The sequence below is a fragment of the Schistocerca serialis genome, chromosome 6, assembly GCF_023864345.2.
Source record: "Schistocerca serialis cubense isolate TAMUIC-IGC-003099 chromosome 6, iqSchSeri2.2, whole genome shotgun sequence".
In the NCBI taxonomy this organism is placed as follows: Eukaryota; Metazoa; Arthropoda; class Insecta; order Orthoptera; family Acrididae; genus Schistocerca; species Schistocerca serialis.
In genome coordinates, this window is record NC_064643.1 from 161,822,202 (window position 1) to 161,844,271 (window position 22,070).

Consider the following 22,070-nt stretch of genomic DNA (forward strand, 5'->3'; position numbering starts at 1 on the left):
AATGTGGGTGATTATTGCAGCGTCGAGTTTCTGTTACTGACAAGGACTTAGAGGAAGTAGCTGAACAATGGAGAGGGACGGAGAGGATTTTGGTCTGACGGGATGGGACGTTGCTGTCATTTTGCTCAGGCAAGAGCGTCAAGGACGAGGAGAGATTATGAGAGACTGTCTGCGTTGATAAGACAGTAGAGAAGACCGATGGTACGGAAATCCCTGCGCCTGTCTGCACGCAGCTAAGACAACTGTTCATAAGTTGGCGAAATATGACCACGGATTCGAACATCACACGTATAAAGAACAATGGCATTCATAACCCGTTCCAGGTGCCGAGAGATTTTCTGAGAAAGGCCTTGCAGAGTAACATAGCTGAAATCAATAATTCGGAGTATCAAAGTCTGTACGTTTCTTTCCTGTTATTTTTGTAAGCTATCTCTGACTGCCAGGGCATCATCTAGACTGAAATCTCAATACATTTACTTCGAATTTTGGAAACAAGGCATCTGATGACTGTCTTTCGTTGGTTACAAACAGCGTTACTTCGTTTGCCAGATGAAGTACAGTTTACACAGAGAGAAAAGAGTGTAAATATTAGTGGAAGTCACGTGCCATGACTGATGATGAGAAGACCGATGGTACGGAAATCCCTGCGCCTGTCTGCACGCAGCTAAGACAACTGTTCATAAGTTGGCGAAATATGACCACGGATTCGAACATCACACGTATAAAGAACAATGGCATTCATAACCCGTTCCAGGTGCCGAGAGATTTTCTGAGAAAGGCCTTGCAGAGTAACATAGCTGAAATCAATAATTCGGAGTATCAAAGTCTGTACGTTTCTTTCGTGTTATTTTTGTAAGCTATCTCTGACTGCCAGGGCATCATCTAGACTGAAATCTCAATACATTTACTTCGAATTTTGGAAACAAGGCATCTGATGACTGTCTTTCGTTGGTTACAAACAGCGTTACTTCGTTTGCCAGATGAAGTACAGTTTACACAGAGAGAAAAGAGTGTAAAGATTAGTGGAAGTCACGTGTCATGACTGATGATGAAGCTGCCCAAGCAAAGCGACATCAGTACATGATCAATTAGTCCCTGCCGTTACGAAATACCTGAAGGGAAAGAAACTCGCTAAACGTTCTATACTGATACTCGACAATTTGACATCTCATCCATCCGAAGATGAACCTTAAAAGGTGAAATAAAACCTTTATTTCTTCCTGCCAATTTAGCATGTGTAATATTACCCGTGGACCAGGGGGTCATTGGGTGGCTGAAGAGGCGATACAGTCGAAAATACATTTGATCAGTTTCAGAAGGACACAAGAAGGAAGCAGCTCGTTTCAATGAAATTAATAAAAAGAAAAGATGTAATCAACACAGCTGCCTCAGTGTTGGAAGAAATTGAGGCATCAACGCATGAAAAATCTTGGCGCAAACTGTGACAAGAAATGAATGACGCTAAAGATGAAACACCGAAAGAAACGTGTGAAGAGAATCAAGATGAAACAATCTACGCCAAGAGTGATGAAATTGAGATGTAGACACTCCAGCGATTTTGAAGCAATTGCTGATTTTACAACCGGTTGTTGAGCAAAATGATGTAATGGAGTGGATGCTTACAGCTGTCGTTGAGTGCACAACGGGTGAAGAATTAACTGACGGTCAAATCATTGATGCCGTACATCGAACAACGGATGAGAACAAGAAAGACGATGACGGCAACAAAGACAAAGAACCTATGGCTCGAGTACCGCATACAGATCGTAAAAATGGATTTGATATAGTATCTCAATACATCGAACGAAGCTCTAAGTCTCCCCCATAAGACATTTTGTGCATACGTAAAGGCGGAGCATTGCGACAAAATCAACGTCGCTGGTTGCTAAGCAAATGCTCATTCCAGATTCTTTTTGTCCTGCTTAAGAACAGAACATTTTCTTACCATGCCATTTCATGTTTTAAAAAGTTAATTGCAAGTAAATTGTCTGTCACTTCAGTACTGTAATAAGGTAGGTAGAGCTATTAATCTTTCACTCACATTTACAGTATCTGACCGTACATTACAGGCGTGTCTTACAGTACAGATACTACACTACTGCCATTAAAATTGCTACACCACGAAGATGACGTGCTACAGACGCGAAATTAAATCGACAGGAAGAAGATGCTGTGATAATCAAATAATTAGCTTTTCAGAGCACCCACACAAGGTTGACACCGGTGGCGACACCTACAACGTGCTAACATGAGGAAAGATTACAACAGATTTCTCATACACACACAGCAGTTGACCGGCGTTGCCTGGTGAAACGTTGTTGTGATGCCTCGTGTACGGAGGAGAAATACGTACCATCACGTTTCCGAATTTGATAAAGGTCGGATCGTAGCCTTTCGGGATTCCGATTTATGGTATCGCGACATTGCTGCTCGCGTTGGTCGAGATCCAATGATTGTTAGCAGAATATGGAATCGGTGGGATCAGGAGGGTAATACGGAACGCCGTGCTGGATCCCAACGGCCTCGTATCACTAGCAGTCGAGATGAGCGGCATCTTATCCGCATGGCTGTAACAGATCGTGCAGCGACGTCTCGATCCCTGAGTCAACAAATGGGGACGTTTGCAAGATAACAACCATCTACACGAACAGTTCGACGACACTTGTAGCAGCATGGACTATCAGCTCGGAGACCATGGCTGCGGTTACCCTCCACGCTGCATCACAGACAGGAGCGCCTGCGATGGTGTACTCAACGACGAACCTGGGTGCACGACTGGCAAAACGTCATTTTTTCGGATGAATCCAGGTTCTGTTTACAGCATTATGATGGTAGCATCCGTGCTTGGCGACATCACGGTGAACGCACATTGGAAGCGTGTATTCGTCATCGCCATACTGGCGTATCACCCAACGTGATGGTATGAGGTGCCATTGGTTACACGTCTCGGTCACCTCTTGTTCGCATTGACGGCACTGTGAATAGTGGGTGTTTCATTTCAGATGTGTTACGACCCGTGGCTCTACCCTTCATTCGATCCCTGCGAAACCCTACAATTCAGCAGGATAGTGCACGACCACATCTTGCATGTCCTGTACGGGCCTTTCTGGATACAGAAAATGTTCGACTGCTGCTCTGACCAGCACATTCTCCAGATTTCTCACCAACTGAAAACGTCTGGTCAATGGTGGCCAAGCAACTGGCTCGTCACAATAGCTCGTCACAATACGCCAGTCACTACTCTTGATGAACTGTGATATCGTGTAGAAGCTGCATGGGCAGCTGTGCCTGTAAGCGCCATCCAAGCACTGTTTGACTCAATGCCCAGGCGTATCCAGGCCGTTATTGCGGACAGAGATGGTTGTTCTGGGTACCGGTTTCTCAGTATCTATGCTCCCAAACTGTGTGGAAATGTAATCACATGTCAGTTCCACTATAATATATTTGTGCAATGAATACCCGTTTGTCATCTGTATCTCTTCTTGGTGTAGCAATTTTAATGGCCAGTAGTGTAGTTCACATTACACTTTCGTGTAAGATTTTTTAATGTGCCGACGTTTTCTTTTCGTTTTGTTACTGTTTTAACATGGAACAGAATTTCAGACAGTATTTCCAGTTGAAAATTAAAGTCTTACTGTACTGTATTGTGATGTTACAGGTAAAAAAAAAATTTTTTTTCTCCGATAATCCGACCTTTCTTACCTTGCGACCATGCTCTCGATCCTGTAGGGTACGGATTAGCGAGGTTTACTGTATGCAGGGTGTTACAAAAAGGTACGGCCAAACTTTCAGGAAACATTCCTCACACACAAATAAAGAAAAGATGTTATGTGGACATGTGTCCGGAAACGCTTAATTTCCATGTTAGAGCTCATTTTAGTTTCGTCATTATGTACTGTACTTCCTCGATTCACCGCCAGTTGGCCCAATTGAAGGAGGGCAATGTTGACTTCGGTGCTTGTGTTGACATGCGACACATTGCTCTACAGTACTAGCATCAAGCACATCAGTACGTAGCATCAACAGGTTAGTGTTCATCACGAACGTGGTTTTGCAGTCAGTGCAATGTTTACAAATGCGGAGTTGGCAAATGCTCATTTGATGTGTGTATAAGCACGGGCCAATAGCCGTGGCGCGGTACGTTTGTATCGAGACAGATTTCCAGACCGAAGGTGTCCCGAGAGGAAGACGTTCGAAGCAATTGATCGGCGTCTTACGGAGCACGGAACATTCCAGCTTATGACTCGCGACTGGAGAGTGCTACGGGAGAACCAGTTGTTTCCGTACCATGTACAGCGTGTGCAGGCACTATCAGCAGCTGATTGGCCTCCACGGGTACACTTCTGCGAATGGTTCAGCCAACAATGTGTCAATCCTCATTTCAGTGCAAATGTTCTCTTTACGGATGAGGCTTCATTCCAACGTGATCAAATTGTAAATTTTCACAATCAACATGTGTGGACTGACGGGAATCCGCACGCAATTGTGCAATCACGTCATCAAAACAGATTTTCTGTGAACGTTTGAGCGGGAATTGTTAGTGATGTCTTGATTGGGCCCCATGTTCTTCCACCTACGCTCAATGGAGCACGTTATCATGATTTAATACGGGATACTCTACCTATGCTGCTAGAACATGTGCCTTTACGAGTACGACACAACATGTGGTTCATGCACGATGGAGCTCCTGCACATTTCACATTTGGTGCAGGATTCTAGAGCGAGACGTTTACGAGGAATCGTATTTTGAAAAGTTCCCACACTGACTCTTGTACAGCATCTGTTGTAGCACACACTCAGGAACAACACAAGTGTATACACTAGGTATGTCGATTCTGACTGTAGCCTATCCCCGATGTTATTCAATCTGTATATCGAGGAAGCAGTAAACGAAACAAAAGAAAGAAGAAATAAAAGAAGAAATAAAAACTTTGAGGTTCACCGATGACATTGTAATTCTGTCAGAGACAGCAAAGGACCTGGAAGAGCAGCTGAACGGAATGGACAGTGTCTTGAAAGGAGGATATAAGGTAAACATCAACAGAAGCAAAACGAGGATAATGGAATTTAGTCGAATTAAATCGGGTGATTAGGAAATGAGAGGCTTAAAGTAATAAAGGAGTTTTGCTGTTTGGGGAGCAAAATAACTGATGATGGTCGAAGTAGAGAGGATATAAAATGTAGACTGGCAATGGCAAGGAAAGCGTTTCTGAAGAAGAGAAATTTGTTAACATCGAGTATAGATTTAAGTGTCAGGAGGTCGTTTCTGAAAGTATTTGTATGGAGTGTAGCCATGTATAGAAGTGAAACGTGGACGATAAATAGTTTAGACAAGGAGAGAATAGAAGCTTTCGAAATGTGGTGGTACAGAAGGATGCTGAAGATTAGATGGGTAGATCACATAACTAATGAGGAGATATTGAACAGAATTGGAGAGAAGAGAAATCTGTGGCACAACTTGACTAGGAGAAGGGATCGGTTGGTGGGGCATATTCCGAGGCATCAAGAGATCACCAATTTAGTATTGGAGGGCTGCGTGGAGCTTAAAAATCGTAGAGGAAGACCAAGAGATGAATACACTAAGCAGATTCAGAAGAATGTAGGTTGCAGTAGGTACTGGAAGATGAAGAAGCTTGCACAGGATAGAGTAGTACGAAGAGCTGCATCACACCAGGCTCAGGACTGAAGACCACCACACTCGCTAGCATTTCGACAGAGATGTCTGAGCAGGCTGCAGTAATACGTTGTTGCATATCAGCGGATGTTGTTGATATGTACTTGTAGACAGCAGTTTTCAACTTTCCCCACTGAAAGAAGACTACAGGCATCAAATCTGGGAAGAGGCCGGCAGACCCTCTGCGTCCAATACAAAGACTTGAAAACAATTTGTTGAGACGTGCTGTTATACTTGGTGCACTTTGGGCTGGATAGCCATCATGTTGGTATCAAAAATTCGTGTTCTGTCTATGAAACACGGGTGAGTGAACTGATGGTTCACTATCCCACACCACACGTTTATGGTGGAACGACTGCTGCACACGTGCTAGCATTTTGGCAGAGATGTGTGAGCAGGCTGTAGAAACACGTCGTTGCATATCAGCGGATCTAGCTGGCTGTCGTCCCCATTTGACAAACGCAACGGAGATTGTCAAGAGACAAATAGTGCAGGTTTCGGAGGTTTATCCGGCCATAATTGGTTGAGTCTTTTTATCACTAAACAAGATACATGATACATCTCGAGTACCCTTTCTTTATGCCCATGTACAGAAGTTAATACGATTCTCATAATCGTTTTCATGCTGCTCTTGGTGAAAAGGGATGTGATAGCAATGGAACCTTGTCGACGAAGAATGCGTTGGACACTTGCCTCACTCGTGCCACTTCCTCCTGCGATTGCGCTGAACCTAAAGTGCGTATCAACTGCAACAGCAGCAAGAACATTAATTTCCCCCTCTTCGGTCGTCACTTGTTTCCTTGTTACGTTGTCAAGGTGTTACACTACGACTTTCACGTAACTGCTTGAAAATGTTGATAAATAATTTCCGAGATGGTTGATGTCAGTTGGGATATCTCGCAGCATACAGTTTAGACAAGAAGAGATTAGAAGCTTTTGAAATGTGGTGCTACGGAAGAATGATGAAGATTAGTAGGGTAGATCACGTAATTGATGAGAAGGTACAGAATAGAATTGGGGAGAAGAGGAACTTATGGCGCAATTTGACAAGAAGGGGGGATCGGTTGGCAGGACATGTTCTGAGGCATCAAGTCATCGCAAATTTATACTGGAGGGAAGCGTGAAGGGTAAAAATCGCAGTGGGAGGCCAAGAGATGAATACACTAAGCAGATTCAGATGGATGGAGGTTGCAATAGTTACTCGGAGTAGAAGAGTAGCATGGAGAGCTGCGTCGAACCAGTCTTTGGACTGAAGACTACACAACAACAACACACAGTACAAGACCGAACTGCATTGTTTCTACTCTCTCCATATACGACGAGCATGTCGCCTTTTTCTGCACTGGTAAATCCCATCGCCCGCTCACGACCTACTGCTTGAACCGTCACACACTGACTGATTAGCAAGTCGCAATGCACTCAAGGAACACACAAGCGCACTGCAAGCAAACATAGCACCATCGTTTTCAGCAGCTATAATAGTTGAAAGGCCGAAGCGAGTGTCGGTGTGGAAACTTTTCACAATACGATGTCTCGCACTTTGGTAATGTCAACAGATCTTTTTCCATATAAAAAAGTGTTTGTGAGCACAAAAAATACACTTTCTAAGTATGATTAGAGTATGTATATTGGCTAATAGTACGAGCCCCAGACTACCGATCCATTCTCTGAAAATCGGACATCAATAGCACTTTTCATTTCCGCAATATTTACGGTGCAAGTTTTAGGTGATTCACCCTTTACACATTGCGCAACAAAAATTAAAGTATCACTTTTTCGAAACCCCATAACTGTCACACACTGCGACGCATAATTCTGAAATTTCGCACGGGGGTGCCCACAATGTTCATCTCTAATGGTGCTACAGTGTGGCACGCTGTGACGTCACCCTCGGGCTCAGCAATAATTCGAAGTGTAAACACATGTGAAAAAAAGGCCAGAGTTCAGAAGTTCATGTGAGCTGTAAGGTGGGTTAATAATGCCACATTGCCACCGTATGTCACCACAAATATTCTGTCCTAAGCCCTTGTGGACGTGTCACAAGATGGGAAGGTCATGACATCCCCGTTAGCCATTTTTCAACGCTTACTGTGACGCCTCTACAATTGAAAAACGATATCCAGCGTTGAAATCATACGGTTTTCTTGTGGGTGGGCGAGGGAAACTTTACAGACATCAAGCCACTCAGAATACATACTTAAAAGCTCCAGTGGGTGACACAGGGAGAGTCAATGAAACCACCCCTTCCCTTGGGACGTAGATGCCCACGCATTTCACTGTCGAATACGACAATTTTGCAGTCCAGTGAGCAATAATATGACGTTCTTCACAACGTTTGACGCTGCTGCCCTGGGCGCTGCAGCCCTACTGTAAGGACTTCGTAGGCCGCAACCACACTGAACGCGATCTGCCCCTTTATAGTGTAGTGTGACCACAGTTTTTGCTCCATTACACGGATTGGGACCGCTAGGAACCGTTCAGAACCATTCGAAGAAAACTGAACAGCGATCCGAAGCAGCAAACGGGTCTTTTGTTTTTTCAGGGCTTCTGTTTTCTTCCCTTCTGTGGCGTGATCACAGGGGGATGCTGCATTATCATGTATGTGAATAAAACGGCAAACGGTCCCTCTATGACGCGGCAGTTCAGCAACTCCCTCAGTGACATCCCTCACATTTTTGTTGAGCACTTCAAAAATGTACCTGTGCGAGATTTCGACACCAATTTCGTCTCCAGGTTTCTCTAACTCCTGAGGGTTAGGCAATTCTTTCGACTCCCCATAAGTGGGTTTTGCTTACCTTCAGGTGCGAGGTCAGCCACAAGAGTAAACTGGCGTCTGCGTTTCTGACATGTACGTTTATAAACTGATCCTTTAATTTTGTTGCAGTACATATAAATATTGCAATTACTGGTAGAATGTCACTTCTTGCAACTAACAGGTTTTTTGAGTGTCATAACCAGAAGTCGTCTGAACAGAGACTTTCAGCATTTCGTCTTAGCGATTCATTTGACGGTCTCTGTTCACTTTTGATGAACAGGACTAAATTTCACACAAGTGTTACGCACAAATATTGACTTTCACTCCCTGTCGACACGTAATTAGGGACGAATTCTTACAAATGCACAATGCAGAGTTGTGATAACCGAAATTTTTATCTGTATATATCATCATCGGATCGCTATCCATATTCTTTCGTTCACTCAATTTCTCTTTCGTGTATTAAAATAACATGAGCACAGTTCGTTGTTTGCTTGAGCATGGGGGAGATTTAATTCCCAACGTGTGAACAACCTTTTGTCTTCCATTAGCGTCTGCGGAACAATCTATACTGGCGTTCCCTTTTTTGTTCACATTAGAAAGTCTTGGTTGAAAAATTGTTATCAATGTGTCTTTCCTTTCATACAATTAAAATCAAGGTTTCACTGAGGTTCTGGCAGAGAAATTAATGTCCTGAAGCGTCTGTGAAGGTCTATGGATGTAAGGAGTTGGGTTTAACGTCCCGTCGACATCGAGGCACTGAAGAGCTATGAAAGCCAGCTGTGTGACAGGAAACGTGCCAACTTGAGGCAATGAAGGTGTGTTAGTTGTCACAGATGCGAGATATACGCGAGGCTATACCACAGAGAACGTCACGACAATCTGCAGTCCACAAAGATACACTGTATACTGATTTCACAAGTATTCTCTGTTCCTTTAGCTCCCATGGCCTATCTTTGTGAGGTTTTATTTATGCTCCACATTTTTATTGTTTCTCATTTTTATTATTTCTCAAAAAAATGGCTCTGAGCACTATGGGACTTAACTTCTGAGGACATCAGCCCCCTAGAACTTAAAACTACTTAAACCTAACTAACCTAAGGACATCACACACACCCATGCCCCAGGCAGGATTCGCACCTGCGACCGTAGCGGTCGCGCGGTTCCAGACTGTAGTTCCTAGAACCGCTCGGTCATCTTATTATTTCTCATTTTCATTATTTCTTGCCGTAAGTTTTGTGACAATTGTTTCAAGAACGTATCACAAAGGGGTTCTTCATAATGGCCCACACTTGGACATTTTTCTAAGCGTTGGATATTATCAGCAACAGCTTCTTATCTCATGATTGCGGTGTAATCTTAAGCATTTATCTTATCCAGCATCTTCGTGCTGTAGTGAGTCAGAAGTGATATATGATAAACAAACTTCTCAGAAATTACAAAATGGATATTCGGCCGAATTTTCATAGCCAAATGAAGAGTGGGAAATGCACAAATGTGATATCAAAGTAGCGAGCTTGAGGTCTAGTTTTGTGAAGAAAGATTTACTAGTTTGGAAGTAATTCTGATGTTTTCATTTCTTATCAGATCCCCGCAGATTGACAACGTCTCTTGCGTCTTCTGAATGCCATCTCTGTGGCCTGTGTATGTGTCAGGTCTTTCTTTCTTATTGTAAGCGAGACTGAGCGATGAGTGCTAACAAGTGCATCTATTACTTATACAGTTTTACTGTCATTTACTTCCTCACTCTGCTGCCTAGTGTTCTTTGTATCCTATGATGTTAATTTAATTTAGTGTCGATATAATATTCAAGCTCGTAACCTACAGCACAACCTAAGAAATTAAAACAGGAAATACGCTCTAAAATATCACCAGCAGCGCACCGTCTTTTACTTTAAAATCCGTTGTCTTACTCTTTCTATGAGAAGTCCAGACAATTTATCGAGCTTTTCGGGTTGTGCTCAGCGAACATCATGGTGTTCATCTAGTTATGAGGTCCTGTTTTAGTGCCTCGGTTGATCATGTTTTTCCATTGTCTAACAATGTCGCCAATATAGATATTTAAATTATAGTCTATAGGGTACACCGGTCTTCTCTCTAGCGGGGTTTCTTAAGTAATTTGTCATATATGTGTGTGTATGATAGCGCGTGTTTGTGTTTGTGTGTGGGGGTGGGGAGTGGGTGTTTAGAAAAAGGCGGAGGGCGTGAAGTGGTGGTTGGGGAAGGCGCGCGCGCACACATGCACACACACTCACTCACTCACACAACACACACACACACACACACACACACAAAGAGAGAGAGAGATAGAGATAGGAAGGCTTGAGTGATATCAACAATTTTCTGTGAAATTCTGCACAGTAATTTTTCCGTCAGCACATGAGAACCAATGCAATGCCTGTATGTTATTTTGCAGAGTCGCCAGCATGGCCTTCTACGCAGAGTCGTGGCTAACCGAGGTGTTGGTAGCCCTGTCGCTGGTAGTGGCGGCAGTGTACGCGTGGTTCTCGTACTCTTATAAGTACTGGCAGAGAAAGGGCGTGCCCTACCTCGAGCCGCGGTTCCCCTTCGGCAACGTCTACAACAGCTTTGTGGGAAAGACGTCCGGGCCGTTAGAGCTGAATGAAGCTTACCTGCAGTTTAAAGGTAAGAGGACACACCGAAAAGCTTAACTCATTCTTCCTTCTTTTTGTACTGATAGTTCAGTCGGATAAGAACCTTATCATTAGTTTCGGAGATGTAGTTTCATTTCTGATCCGTTATTAAGAAACTCACGATCACTGCAAAGAACTACTTGAGGTCTCATAGTTTCCATATACGAACTAGATGGAGAAACTTTTTCTTCGATATTTAAACGGCTTTCTTAATTATTGTTTGGTTGACGTTTCGCGCTTTGAAGTGAATACGATATCGGTTTGGTTGTTCACCCACATGACGTTCTTAGTGTGTCACTTTTTTTAAATTATTGAATGCTAACAACGCCAAAAGTTTATGCAACGCAAGGTTTAGGAGGATAGCAACGCGGTAATGCAAGTAACAAGGCATATTATTCCATCACCTGAGTCTCTGTAGGGGAATCATTCATCTGTTTTCTTCTAATGACTAAATTTGGACACGTGTTGTATGTTCAGAAGATATTTCGTCCACACAGGTGAACTAACTGAATTCGATGTTGTTGTTAGTCGGGCTGACGGACTTTGTCATTGTCATCCAACAATGAATCGAAAACGCAACCATCTGAAGTAATGAAGAGCACCAAACTTAATTAATGAACACAACTCAAAACAAAGGAAGTAGAACGTAGAACATATACGGAATCATGTGAAAAGCAACGATATGTGATTCAGTTACTGGTACGATGCAAGAACCTGCTAGTTATCGCTCATTATCCTCTGTTAGCACAGGAAAAGTTGAGTAAATAATTAGAGGGTGCTTAACACATCGCGGCGTCAACAAGAAAACTCTCGCAAAAGGAACTGCGGCGAGCTTCCGCTTATCCAGCTTAACGTGAATCTGAGACTCCGGAAATAATCAGAAACCACAAATAAATCTAAAATACATTAGGCTCAAATTGAACATCAAACTACATTACGTACGCGTCACTGGCTCGAAACATTTAATTGATATTTATGGATATCTTCCCCCTAGGGAAAAGATGAGGCAGACATATAGCCAGTAGAACAGCTGTGGACGTGTTATTAAGGCAGAGTTCCCACAGTTATCTAAGGATGAAGTGAATAACATGTAAAATATGTTTCCTAGGGGAAAGATGAGGCAGACGTATAGCCAGGAGAACAGCTGTGGACATGTTATTAGGACAGAGTTCCCACAGTTATCTGAACATGAAATGAATAACATGTAAAACATTTTTCAGGCTAGTACTGGGCCCTGAGGCACATGCGTAACAGTATATTCTAAATGAAAACACTCAATCTAGGTGTAACAAAACACTTCAATATTCTTTTTGTATTTTTTCAAAGATCGGCTTACTGATAATCTGCTAACAGATGATGGGAAGCTTTCTGTATTGGCTATCCACGCACTAGAAAAAAATTTCTAACGAAGTGTGGCGTCCTGAATTTCTTACTCCAGAAGATCTACTCGCCGTCAAGTTATCTCAGTGGAAAAAGGAATCTGGAATGAACGATTCCACATGTGAAATGTTTCCCTCTGTTATGCACAAAGAAACCCTTATGGATTTCTTTCATTTCATGTGAGCCCTATCCCCAAAGGAACTCCACCATACGACTAAAATTAGTTTATCAGTCACAGATATAGCCCGAAGCCTCTTTGTCGGCCTGCCAGAGAACCATTCACTGTCACGCCTCGAAATGAACTCCCATTCGACCACAAGTAAGGGCGCTCAGTTCTGGCAGAAACCGGGCCTACTACAGCAGCTGACCAGTCAGGAAAAACGTGGAACGTGCTGCACGTCCATTGGCTCCGCACACCTAAGTTCTAGCAATAACCTCAAGCTGTGCGACCGAAGCTAGCACCACTTGGAGCTTTAATCAGAGGACTTCCCAAACAAGGGCGAATTCGAATACAGCTTTCACTGTCCTCACTAAATAACTTGGTAACAACCCAGATAATATGTAACCATCCCCACACTATCATCAATACTAAAAAACATGGTACAACTGAGATACTGTGTAACAGTCCCAGTTTGCTAACAACATAAAGAAAATAACCATCCACACACTATAATCTCTAAACGTCCATTATAAACAACTGAAAAAGTCACTGTTTCCCCAGCTTTCTGGTGCATGATGATACTGGGCAAGGGAAGTCCTGGAATAGTATCAGGATCAGTGGCTTTGGGTTCTCTTCACTGACGTGTGCAGGATTTATTTGAACTCTGATTAGCAACTTACATAAATGCGAAGACGCCCTGGTAGCAATGCACTTTACAGGCATGCAGTATCACAGGTTCATCAGTGTGATGCGTCACGCATGTTTGAGGCCAATGTCATGACTGGATGCTGGACGCTTCTCTAAGGTGCCGATGGTCATTTGAGGACTGTGTAGTGTGAGGACAACATGATCTGTGGTCAATGTGGACCGCCATCGAAAATAACAAGAGTCTTGTGCTCCAACATCCCCACCACTTTCTGAACAGCAGGCCAAGGAGGATACAATCGCACATAAACCAAGCATTAAGCCCTAGAGGATCACACTGACTGTCTAGAGAACGAAGATATTTTGTTGTATTTTTTCCAGAAAGTCGTCATCCCATGATTCTACAAGCACATTAGATCACGCTGGTCTACAGAAGATTGAGTTCGTAAGCATGAGTCATATAACACACTTTCACTGTTGTCTGGTGACACTTTTTGTGTGATTACAGGCTTGAAACATACAATAACTGAATTTGGGATTCAAGTCCGTTATAGTTCGTGGGATGCAGCTACGAAATGTTCGCTGCTACCCAGCAGTAGATTAAAATTTTACAAATGTGAAAGGATGTGCAATATCGAAGTGACTGCATTTACTTTGATTATTCTTTTGTTCGCAAAGTACAGTAAACGTTTTTTTTTAGTTTAGTAAAGCTTCTTATTTCTCTGATCGCCTATACTCTACGTTCACAAGCGTTCGCAGATATGAGTCAAAACATTTTTGAGCAGTTTGCACACAGGAAGTACGTGATTCGAGCAGTTTGCACACAGGAAGTACGTGACTGACAAAGTATATCTGTAAACAAACTCTGCAGTTTCTGGTTAAAATTATACCAAAATAGATACGTATAGAGTTCCAACTTCAAATGCAAATTTCATGAAGTATCAACTGCATAAAATGGCCTTTTAAGATAGCAAAATCTGCAGCAGTATATGCACTTTAGGAGCATTTATCTCTGTTCATATAACGAGTCTGGTTAGGAATAGCAAGTGTAAGAGTTTGCGTGAAACCTGTAGCTAGCCGGAGTGGCCGAGCGGTTAAAGGCGCTACAGTCTGTAACCGCACGACCGCTACGGTCGCAGGTTCGAATCCTGCCTCGGGCATGGATGTGTGTGATGTCCTTAGGTTAGTTAGGTTTAAGTAGTTCTAAGTTCTAGGGGACTTATGACCACAGCAGTTGAGTCCCATAGTGCTCAGAGCCATTTGAACCATTTTTTGCGTGAAACCTGTTTATTTGAAACGTGAAGCAAATGTAAGCCATCTTGTTTGTTCCAGGCCAACGCTTCGGCGGAATATATTTCTTTAACCGACCGGGTCTCGTGATAGTGGACCCAGATTTGATCCGTACAATTCTCGTCAAGGATTTCTGGACCTTCCAGGACAGAGGAGTGAAGACGGACGAAAATGAACCTCTTAACAGCCACCTTTTTCTACTTGGTGGAAACAAATGGAGGAGGCTGCGTGTGAAGCTGACGCCCACGTTCACTTCTGGCAAGATGAAGATGATGTTCCAGGTGAGGTGGCTCTCTCAGTACTTTCAACACACGGCGACCTCTTCGCCTAATTTTGCAGTACGCAGAATTGTCCCTAGACTTGCGGAGCACGTTGCGGCCTTTCGGCATGTGGCTTATGCTCTGATGTCCCAAGGACCTGCTTCTGGCTTTAGGGTGTGGGCAGCTACGCTCAAGTATCTCAGAAACATCTCAAAGAGTGAATGAGGTTGAGCAGCGGTTTCTGGAGTGCTTTCCGGAGACAGCGCTTCAAATTCCTATTCAGACCACCCAGATTCCGATTTCCAGTGGTTTCCCTAAAACGTTTTTTCTTTCAGACCGACCAGTCTGATTTATTCGCATCTGGAGCCAGTGTTCCGCTGCGAAAGAGCTCGTCATCAGATCTTGCCGTCTTTACGGTCCCGGACATCTACGAAGGTGTTATACTGAACGAGACCTTGAAGTTCCACATAAATCCAAGGAAAATGTCTCTTTTTTGAGATGCTGTTTGCTATGTTTTACTATTACTGAAAACGTCCGTAATGTGCTAGTCCCTACTCCTGAAGTGTGTGTAATCTAATGATGTAACGAAACTTCTGCCAGTTGCGATGGTTGATGGACTAACAGTTTAACGACAAGCAGGTCGTTCTAAACGGAGATTGGTTGCGAAATTTTAGCTGCACAATTCACGGAACTATGCGAATAATGCTTTTGTTGACCCTGAAACTAAACCAGCAATAACATAACATTATAATAAATATACTGTTTTAATCTCACGGTCTGGAAGGTTGTAGGCAAACTAGAGCGAGCTTCCGACAGTCCCCCTAACTAGCTTTCTCAAGTGTGTGAAGCACAGATCTACGGATTCTGGAATTCATTCTGGAGAGCTATGGTTGTTCACAGCACACACTCAAACCAACTCTAAGCTCCAACTCCACCTCCAGCTCCTTATGCGAGTAGGCGGGCTACCGTGCCGCAAAATTCTCTTCATCCAAGATGTTTTGTTCTGTTATTCGATTTCATGAGGTCAGAGTCGGTTGTTGGAGCTCTAAAGTTACTTTGCTTGGTTTCAAGGAGTTTCATAATTCTTGTATTTTTCTTAGAGGTGAGGGAAACCTCTTTAAAATCTCATCTTGGTTTGGATAGCTGGTGCTTTCATGTTTAATGTGTGATGTACACTTTTATTCAGCTCTTACTCTATCGCGTCTGATTCGTTGTCTTTTTTTCTGTAGAGGAATGCGCAGGTTCTTAGGCCCTAGCAGGTTGGTGTCATCTGTGATGATCTCTTCACTCCCGTAATCAATGTACTACCGAGGCGTTTGTGGTGCATAATCGTATTAATAGTGTAGGAAGTTAATGTCCAGCCTATGGCATCATATTTTTGCTGAAAATTGTATGTGTTTTTTGCTTTGTAGTTTTGTATTGACCTTCTTGTATGTGTTGCATAGCGGCGATATGCGCCTCTCTATACAGGTGCCGTATGTCTGGCTGTTCATGTGTACAGGCTTTGCGCGCTCTGTTGTAGGTTTTATGGACGGTTATGGGTTAGTGTTTCCTAGGGTACTTCGTTTGTTCTACAACGGTGATCAACCTTATCAAACCGAGTCTGTTCTCCACTCTGCGGATTGCTTCTTCTGCGAATGAGGCATGTGATGGAATAACGTGCCTCTTCATTCCCAGTTATTTTGCCGTGCCTACAGTCGCTAAAATTTGTACCCTCATACTGAATTCCTTGGAAACTCCTAATGGGGTAAAACATACTTATTAACCATTTGTTAGAAGCCACTACTTTAGGCCTTTCGTGGAATACAGTTGTAATTAACTGGGCCACCCGTGCTGGGATTCCGTGTTTTATGCGACAGAGACTTGAGTGCTACTAGTACATATTGTCGAACGACCTCGATATGTAAATCAAGCGATGAGGTGCTGTCAATGAGACTGAGTCTCTTGACTTATGGTTGGCGATGTGGATTAAGTCGTCAAATGTGGCTTGTTTTTTCTTTGATCATTTTAATTGATGAAAGGATAAAATTTAAAAATGCAACAAATGATGCAGGCGAATGGGAATACAAACGTCTAAGAAATTGACAGGAAGTGCAAATTTGCTAAGCAGGAATGGCTACATGAACAATGTAAGGATTTAGAAACATACTTCACTAGGGCAAAGATACATACCGTCTACAGTAAAATTAAAGAGGCCTTTGGGGAATAGAGGTGCACTTGTATAAATATCAGCTCAGATGGTAAACATGTCCTAAGCAATGAAGGGAAAGCTGAAAGATGGAAGCAATTTGTACAGGGTCTTTACAAGGGAAATGAACTTGAAAGCAATGTTAGTGAAAGGGAAGTGGACGTACATGAAGATAAGATGAGAGATATTATACTGCGAGAAGAATTTGACAAAGCTCTGAAAGACATCAGCCTAAACAAGGCCACGGTGGTAGACGATATTCCCTCAGAACTTCTGGAAGAGCCTCCGAAGACAGAGCCATGGCAAAACTCATTCATCTGTTGTGCAAGATATGAGAAAGGCGAAATACCTTCAGAATTCAAGAAAAATGTAGTAATTCCAATTCCAAAGAAAGCAGTTGCTGACAGAAGTGAAAATTACTGGACAATCAGTTTATTAATTCATGGTTGTATAATACTAACACGAATTCTTCACAGAAGAGTGAAAATACTTGTAGAAGTAGATCTCAGGAAAGATCAGTTTGGATTACGAAAAAATATAGGAACATGCTAGGCAATACCAACTCTGCGACTTACCTTAGAATATTGCTTAAGGAAAGGCAAACCGACATTTATAGCATTTGTGTACTTGGAGAAGCCATTTGACAACGTTGCCTGGAATACCGTCTTTGAAATTCTGAAGATAGTAGGGGTAAAATACAAAGTCCAGGCGGCAGTTATAAGAGTTGATCGGCATTAAAGGGAAGCAGCAGTTGAGAAGGGAGTGGCACACGGTTGTAGCCTATCCCTGGTGCTATTCAAAATGTACATTGAACAAGTAGTAAAGGAAACCAAAGAAAAATTTGGAATAGGAATTAAATTTGAGGGAGAAGACATTCAAACTTTCAGGTTTGCTGATGACATTGTAATTCTGTCAGACACTGAAGAGAACTTGGAAGGAGGATATATGATGAAGATCAACAAACGTACAACAATGCTAACGTAATGTACTCGAATAAAGTTGCTAAGAGAATTAATTAGGAAACGAGACATTTAAAATAGTAGATGAGTTTTGCTATTTGGGCAACAAAATAATTTGATGATGGCTGAAGGGGAGAGGATATAAAATGTAGACCGGTAACGGCAAGTACTACAGAAGAATGTTGTAATTTAGGTGGGTAGGTCACGTAAGTAATGAGGAGGTACTGAATGGAAATGGGGAGACAAGAAATTTGTGGCCCAGCTTTGTTCAAAAGAAGGGGTCGGTTGATAGGACACATTCTGAGACATTCAAGGGATCACCTGCTTAGTTGGTGGGAGGTGTGGGTGATAAAAATCGTAGAGGGAGACAAAGAGATGAATACAGTAAGCAGATTCAAAAAGATGTAAGTTGTGGTAGTTATTCGGAGAAGAAGAGGCTCGCACAAGGTATAGTAGCATGGACAGCTGCATCAAACGAGTCTTCAGACTAAAGACCAGAACAACAATAATAACAAGTTATTTTCGGTTTATATTTATATGTACAATCTGACTGTTAATTATTTCATTGGTCGATACTGGCTTGCATCACGTACTAATTGTTTCTGTAGTACTGAACGCCAAGGAGTTACTTAGGGCTGAGTGCCGACAAAAAGGGCAACATGGGCAACAAATTCCTCAGAAGCCACATTCGGCTAAAGAGGGGCTGCGAAAGGGGGTTGTCATGTTCTGCAGGGGTGGGCAGTTACTGCCGTGAGAGAGAGTAGAGAGAGGAGGCGGTAGTTTACAATGCTGGAGGCCAAAGAACCCTTGTAGAATGGGCAGTGCAGGCGAGAGATTGAACTCTGGTAGCCCGAAAAATATTTCGGAACCTCGTACCTGGATGAAGAGCGCTGGGGGCAGAACATGGAGAAAAAGACATCCTTCTAGTGTAAGGAATACTTGCAATCACAGGCGATGATCGCAAGCTGACGTCCGAGGAATCTTCTCACGGGAAGTGCCAGAGCCCGTTTCCCACTGTAAACCACAGATGCGTATTTGATTGGTATTTTTAAAGATGTAGGAGGAGAAACTACCACAAAGTCTTTGGAAACGAGTGTGAGCTTCAGGCGATTGGCTGGCTGATACGTGATCCATGTTGTGGGAGGTAATGTTTTGTAACAGCTGCTTTGATTCGGAGGAGGAGGAGGGGAGATTAGTGTGTAGCATCCTGTTGACTATTAGGTGATTAGAGATGGAGCACGAGTTCAGATGAGGGAAGCATGGAGAAGGAAAGCGACCATGCGCTTTCGAAAGAACCAGCGCGGCATTTGCCTTAGGCGATGTAGGGAAATCACGAAAAACCTAAATCAGGATGACTGGACACGGGGTTGAACCGTCGTCCTCCCGAATGCGCGTCTATTGTGCTAATCACTGTGCTACCCCACACCTCGACTGACTGCAAGCATAGGCTCTGCATGTCCAGGAGGGAGCATGGACACACTTCGCTGCAGGGGTCGCTCGAAGGCACTTCCTCCCACGGTGGACCTAGAGACTTCGCTGGCGAGAGCCACAGAGGAGAATCTGCTGGTCAGATTTGGAGAAATTTTGATTTAGCCACAAATAATGTCCGAAGTCGATTCTCTGTGAACACAGTTGTTATTTTGTTTTCTCGAGCAACGACTCTTCCCCTTTCTGTGGGGTCTGACACACCTTGAAGTGTTTCCTCATGGATAAATACCTGAATTTCTGTTCCTGACTAGTCAACAAACAGAAATTTTGACTCGTATTCTGTCTTGTACTCAAGTAATTTCAGCCCTAGAAGGTTGCCGACTGCATATTGCGTCCACTGTGTAGGCAGAGAATTACGGTACGCCGCATTGTCTGCACTGTGGCCAACGCACCCACGGGAAGATCACTGGTGCTGCATAATCGCTAGCAAATGAAGTAAAACCATAACTCATTGTTTCGTTATTCGTTTTATGTAAGTCCCTAGGTGTAGGCTGTCGATGGCAGGGTCGTTTTAATCATTTACAGGTGTGAGGATTCAGCTGCAGAGACAACATTAGCAAGCCACATATACACACTGTATGTTACAAAAGAGCCATGGGGGTTTACACACGTATGGACAGCAGGTGGAAAAAAGGGGCTGTACTGTGCAGGAGTTACCCTTCTAGTGACTGTCCTGCCACCGACAGTTAGACAAAAGTGTTGCTTACTTGCAACTGTCTACATCTACGTCTACTTCTTCATGGTTACTCTGCAATTCACAATTAAGTGCCTGGTAGAGGGTTCGTCGAACCATTTTGATACTGCTTCTCTAGCATTCGACTCTCGAATGGCGCGTGGGAAAAAGGAACACCTAAATCTTTCCGTTCGAGCTCTGATTTCTCTTATTTTATTGTGATCGTCATTTCTCCCTACGTAGGTGGGTGTCAACAAAATATTTTCGCATTCGGAAGAGAAAGTTGGTGATTGAAATTTCGTAAATAGATCTCGCCGCAAAGAAAACCGCTTTTGTTTCAGTGACCGCCACCCCTATTCGCGTATAGTATCAGTGACACTCTCACCCCTATTGCGCGATAAAACGAAACGAACCCTTCTTTACACTTTTGCGATTTCCTCCGTCAATTCTACCTGGCAAGGATCCCACACCTTGCAGAAATATTCCAGCAGAGGACGAACGAGTGTAGTGTAAGCTGTCTCTTTAGTGGGTTTGTCGCATCTACTAAGTGTTCTGCCAACAAAGCGCAGTCTTTGTTTCGCCTTCCCCACAGTATTATCTATGTGGTCTTTCCAATTTAAGTTGCTCGTAATTGTAATTCCTAGGTATTTAGTCAAATTGACTGCCCTTAGATTTGTGCGATTTATAGTATACCCAACATTTATCGGATTTCTTTTAGTACCTATGTGTATGACCTCGCACTTTTTTAATCAAAGAGTCAAAAGGCACATCACGAACCATGGGAAAAGATAAAGATAAAACAATGTGGAACTCCTCTAGAATGATGATATGAAAACAGCTTGCACTGTTGGGCCAAACCGTTGTAATAACGGGTTGGTCGACTTTTAGAACGCAGTACATCAGCGATTTTGCGTGGCGTGCTGTGACAAGCCCTCATTAGGTTTCTAGAGGCACGCGGTAACAGACGCCTACACACAGGTCACGTGGTTCCCGTACATAATAGGTCAGTGGTCTGAGGACGCAGATAGTTTACGACACCCCAAATGTATGTCATCAGTTTCAGATCAGGCTAATTTGGAGGACAAGACAACAACGTGAATTCACCATCATGCTCCTCTAACCAGTTCAGTACGATTCTGGCCTTCTTACACAGACAGATATCCTGCTGGAAGATGCTATAGCCATCGGGAAATACACCAGCTATGAAGGGATGCAGGTGGTCCTCACCAATGTTGACATAGTCTAAAGTTGTCACGCTGTTTTCGGTTACTGCCGAAAGTCCTACGGAAGCCCAGGTGAATGTCCCACGTAGCATAAAAATGACGCTATCAGGCTGCGATCCATGGCGCCCCTCATGTTTGGTGCAGCTGTTCACTTGGATGGTGGCGTTTCCAATCACGACCATCAATCTGGTGTAATACGAAACGTGATTCATCTGACTGTGCTATAAGTTTCCATTGAGTCGCGTCGCAATATGTATGATGACGTGTCCACTAACAACTTAACTGACGATGTGGTTGGGTCAACATGGACAGACGTCGGAGTTGTTTGATACAGAGCCCTGCGTTCAGCAAGTGTTCCAAACTTTGTCGCTAGAGATACCAAAGATCGCCGACTGCCGTGTTTTGTAGAGAAGGCAAACAGCCGTCATCCACGTTCTGCGATGAGGCTTGGGCGTCCAACGCCTTGTCACTTTCAACCACTTTCCGTGACAGTCACGACACAGTAGCTCAATGTGCCGACTAGCCGTTTCCTCGAAGTTCCTTCCCAGGCGGAGGAGGCAAAGCAGTCTTCCCTTTGTCAAAGTCTCTTACGTAAGTCGATTTCCCCATTCACGGCCCTTATCACCACTAGGGTGATTCCTCACTTGTCACTGCCCAGTTTATATACTTTTCTTATTACAACATGTGCCCACAGGGCCACTATGTACCTGTCGGTCTCGTT

At 43.4% G+C, this 22,070-nt stretch overlaps 1 protein-coding gene across 1 annotated transcript in view; it reads left to right on the top strand.

The window, feature by feature from the left end:
• LOC126484500 (probable cytochrome P450 6a14) overlaps positions 1-22,070 on the top strand; it is a 59,724-nt gene that overhangs the window by 7,706 nt on the left and 29,948 nt on the right. Inside the window, exons 2-3 of the mRNA XM_050108039.1 lie at positions 10,846-11,075; positions 14,601-14,839. Coding sequence (XP_049963996.1) covers positions 10,856-11,075; positions 14,601-14,839 — 459 coding nt within the window. The 5' untranslated portion in view covers positions 10,846-10,855. The remainder of the gene's footprint in view (positions 1-10,845; positions 11,076-14,600; positions 14,840-22,070) is intronic.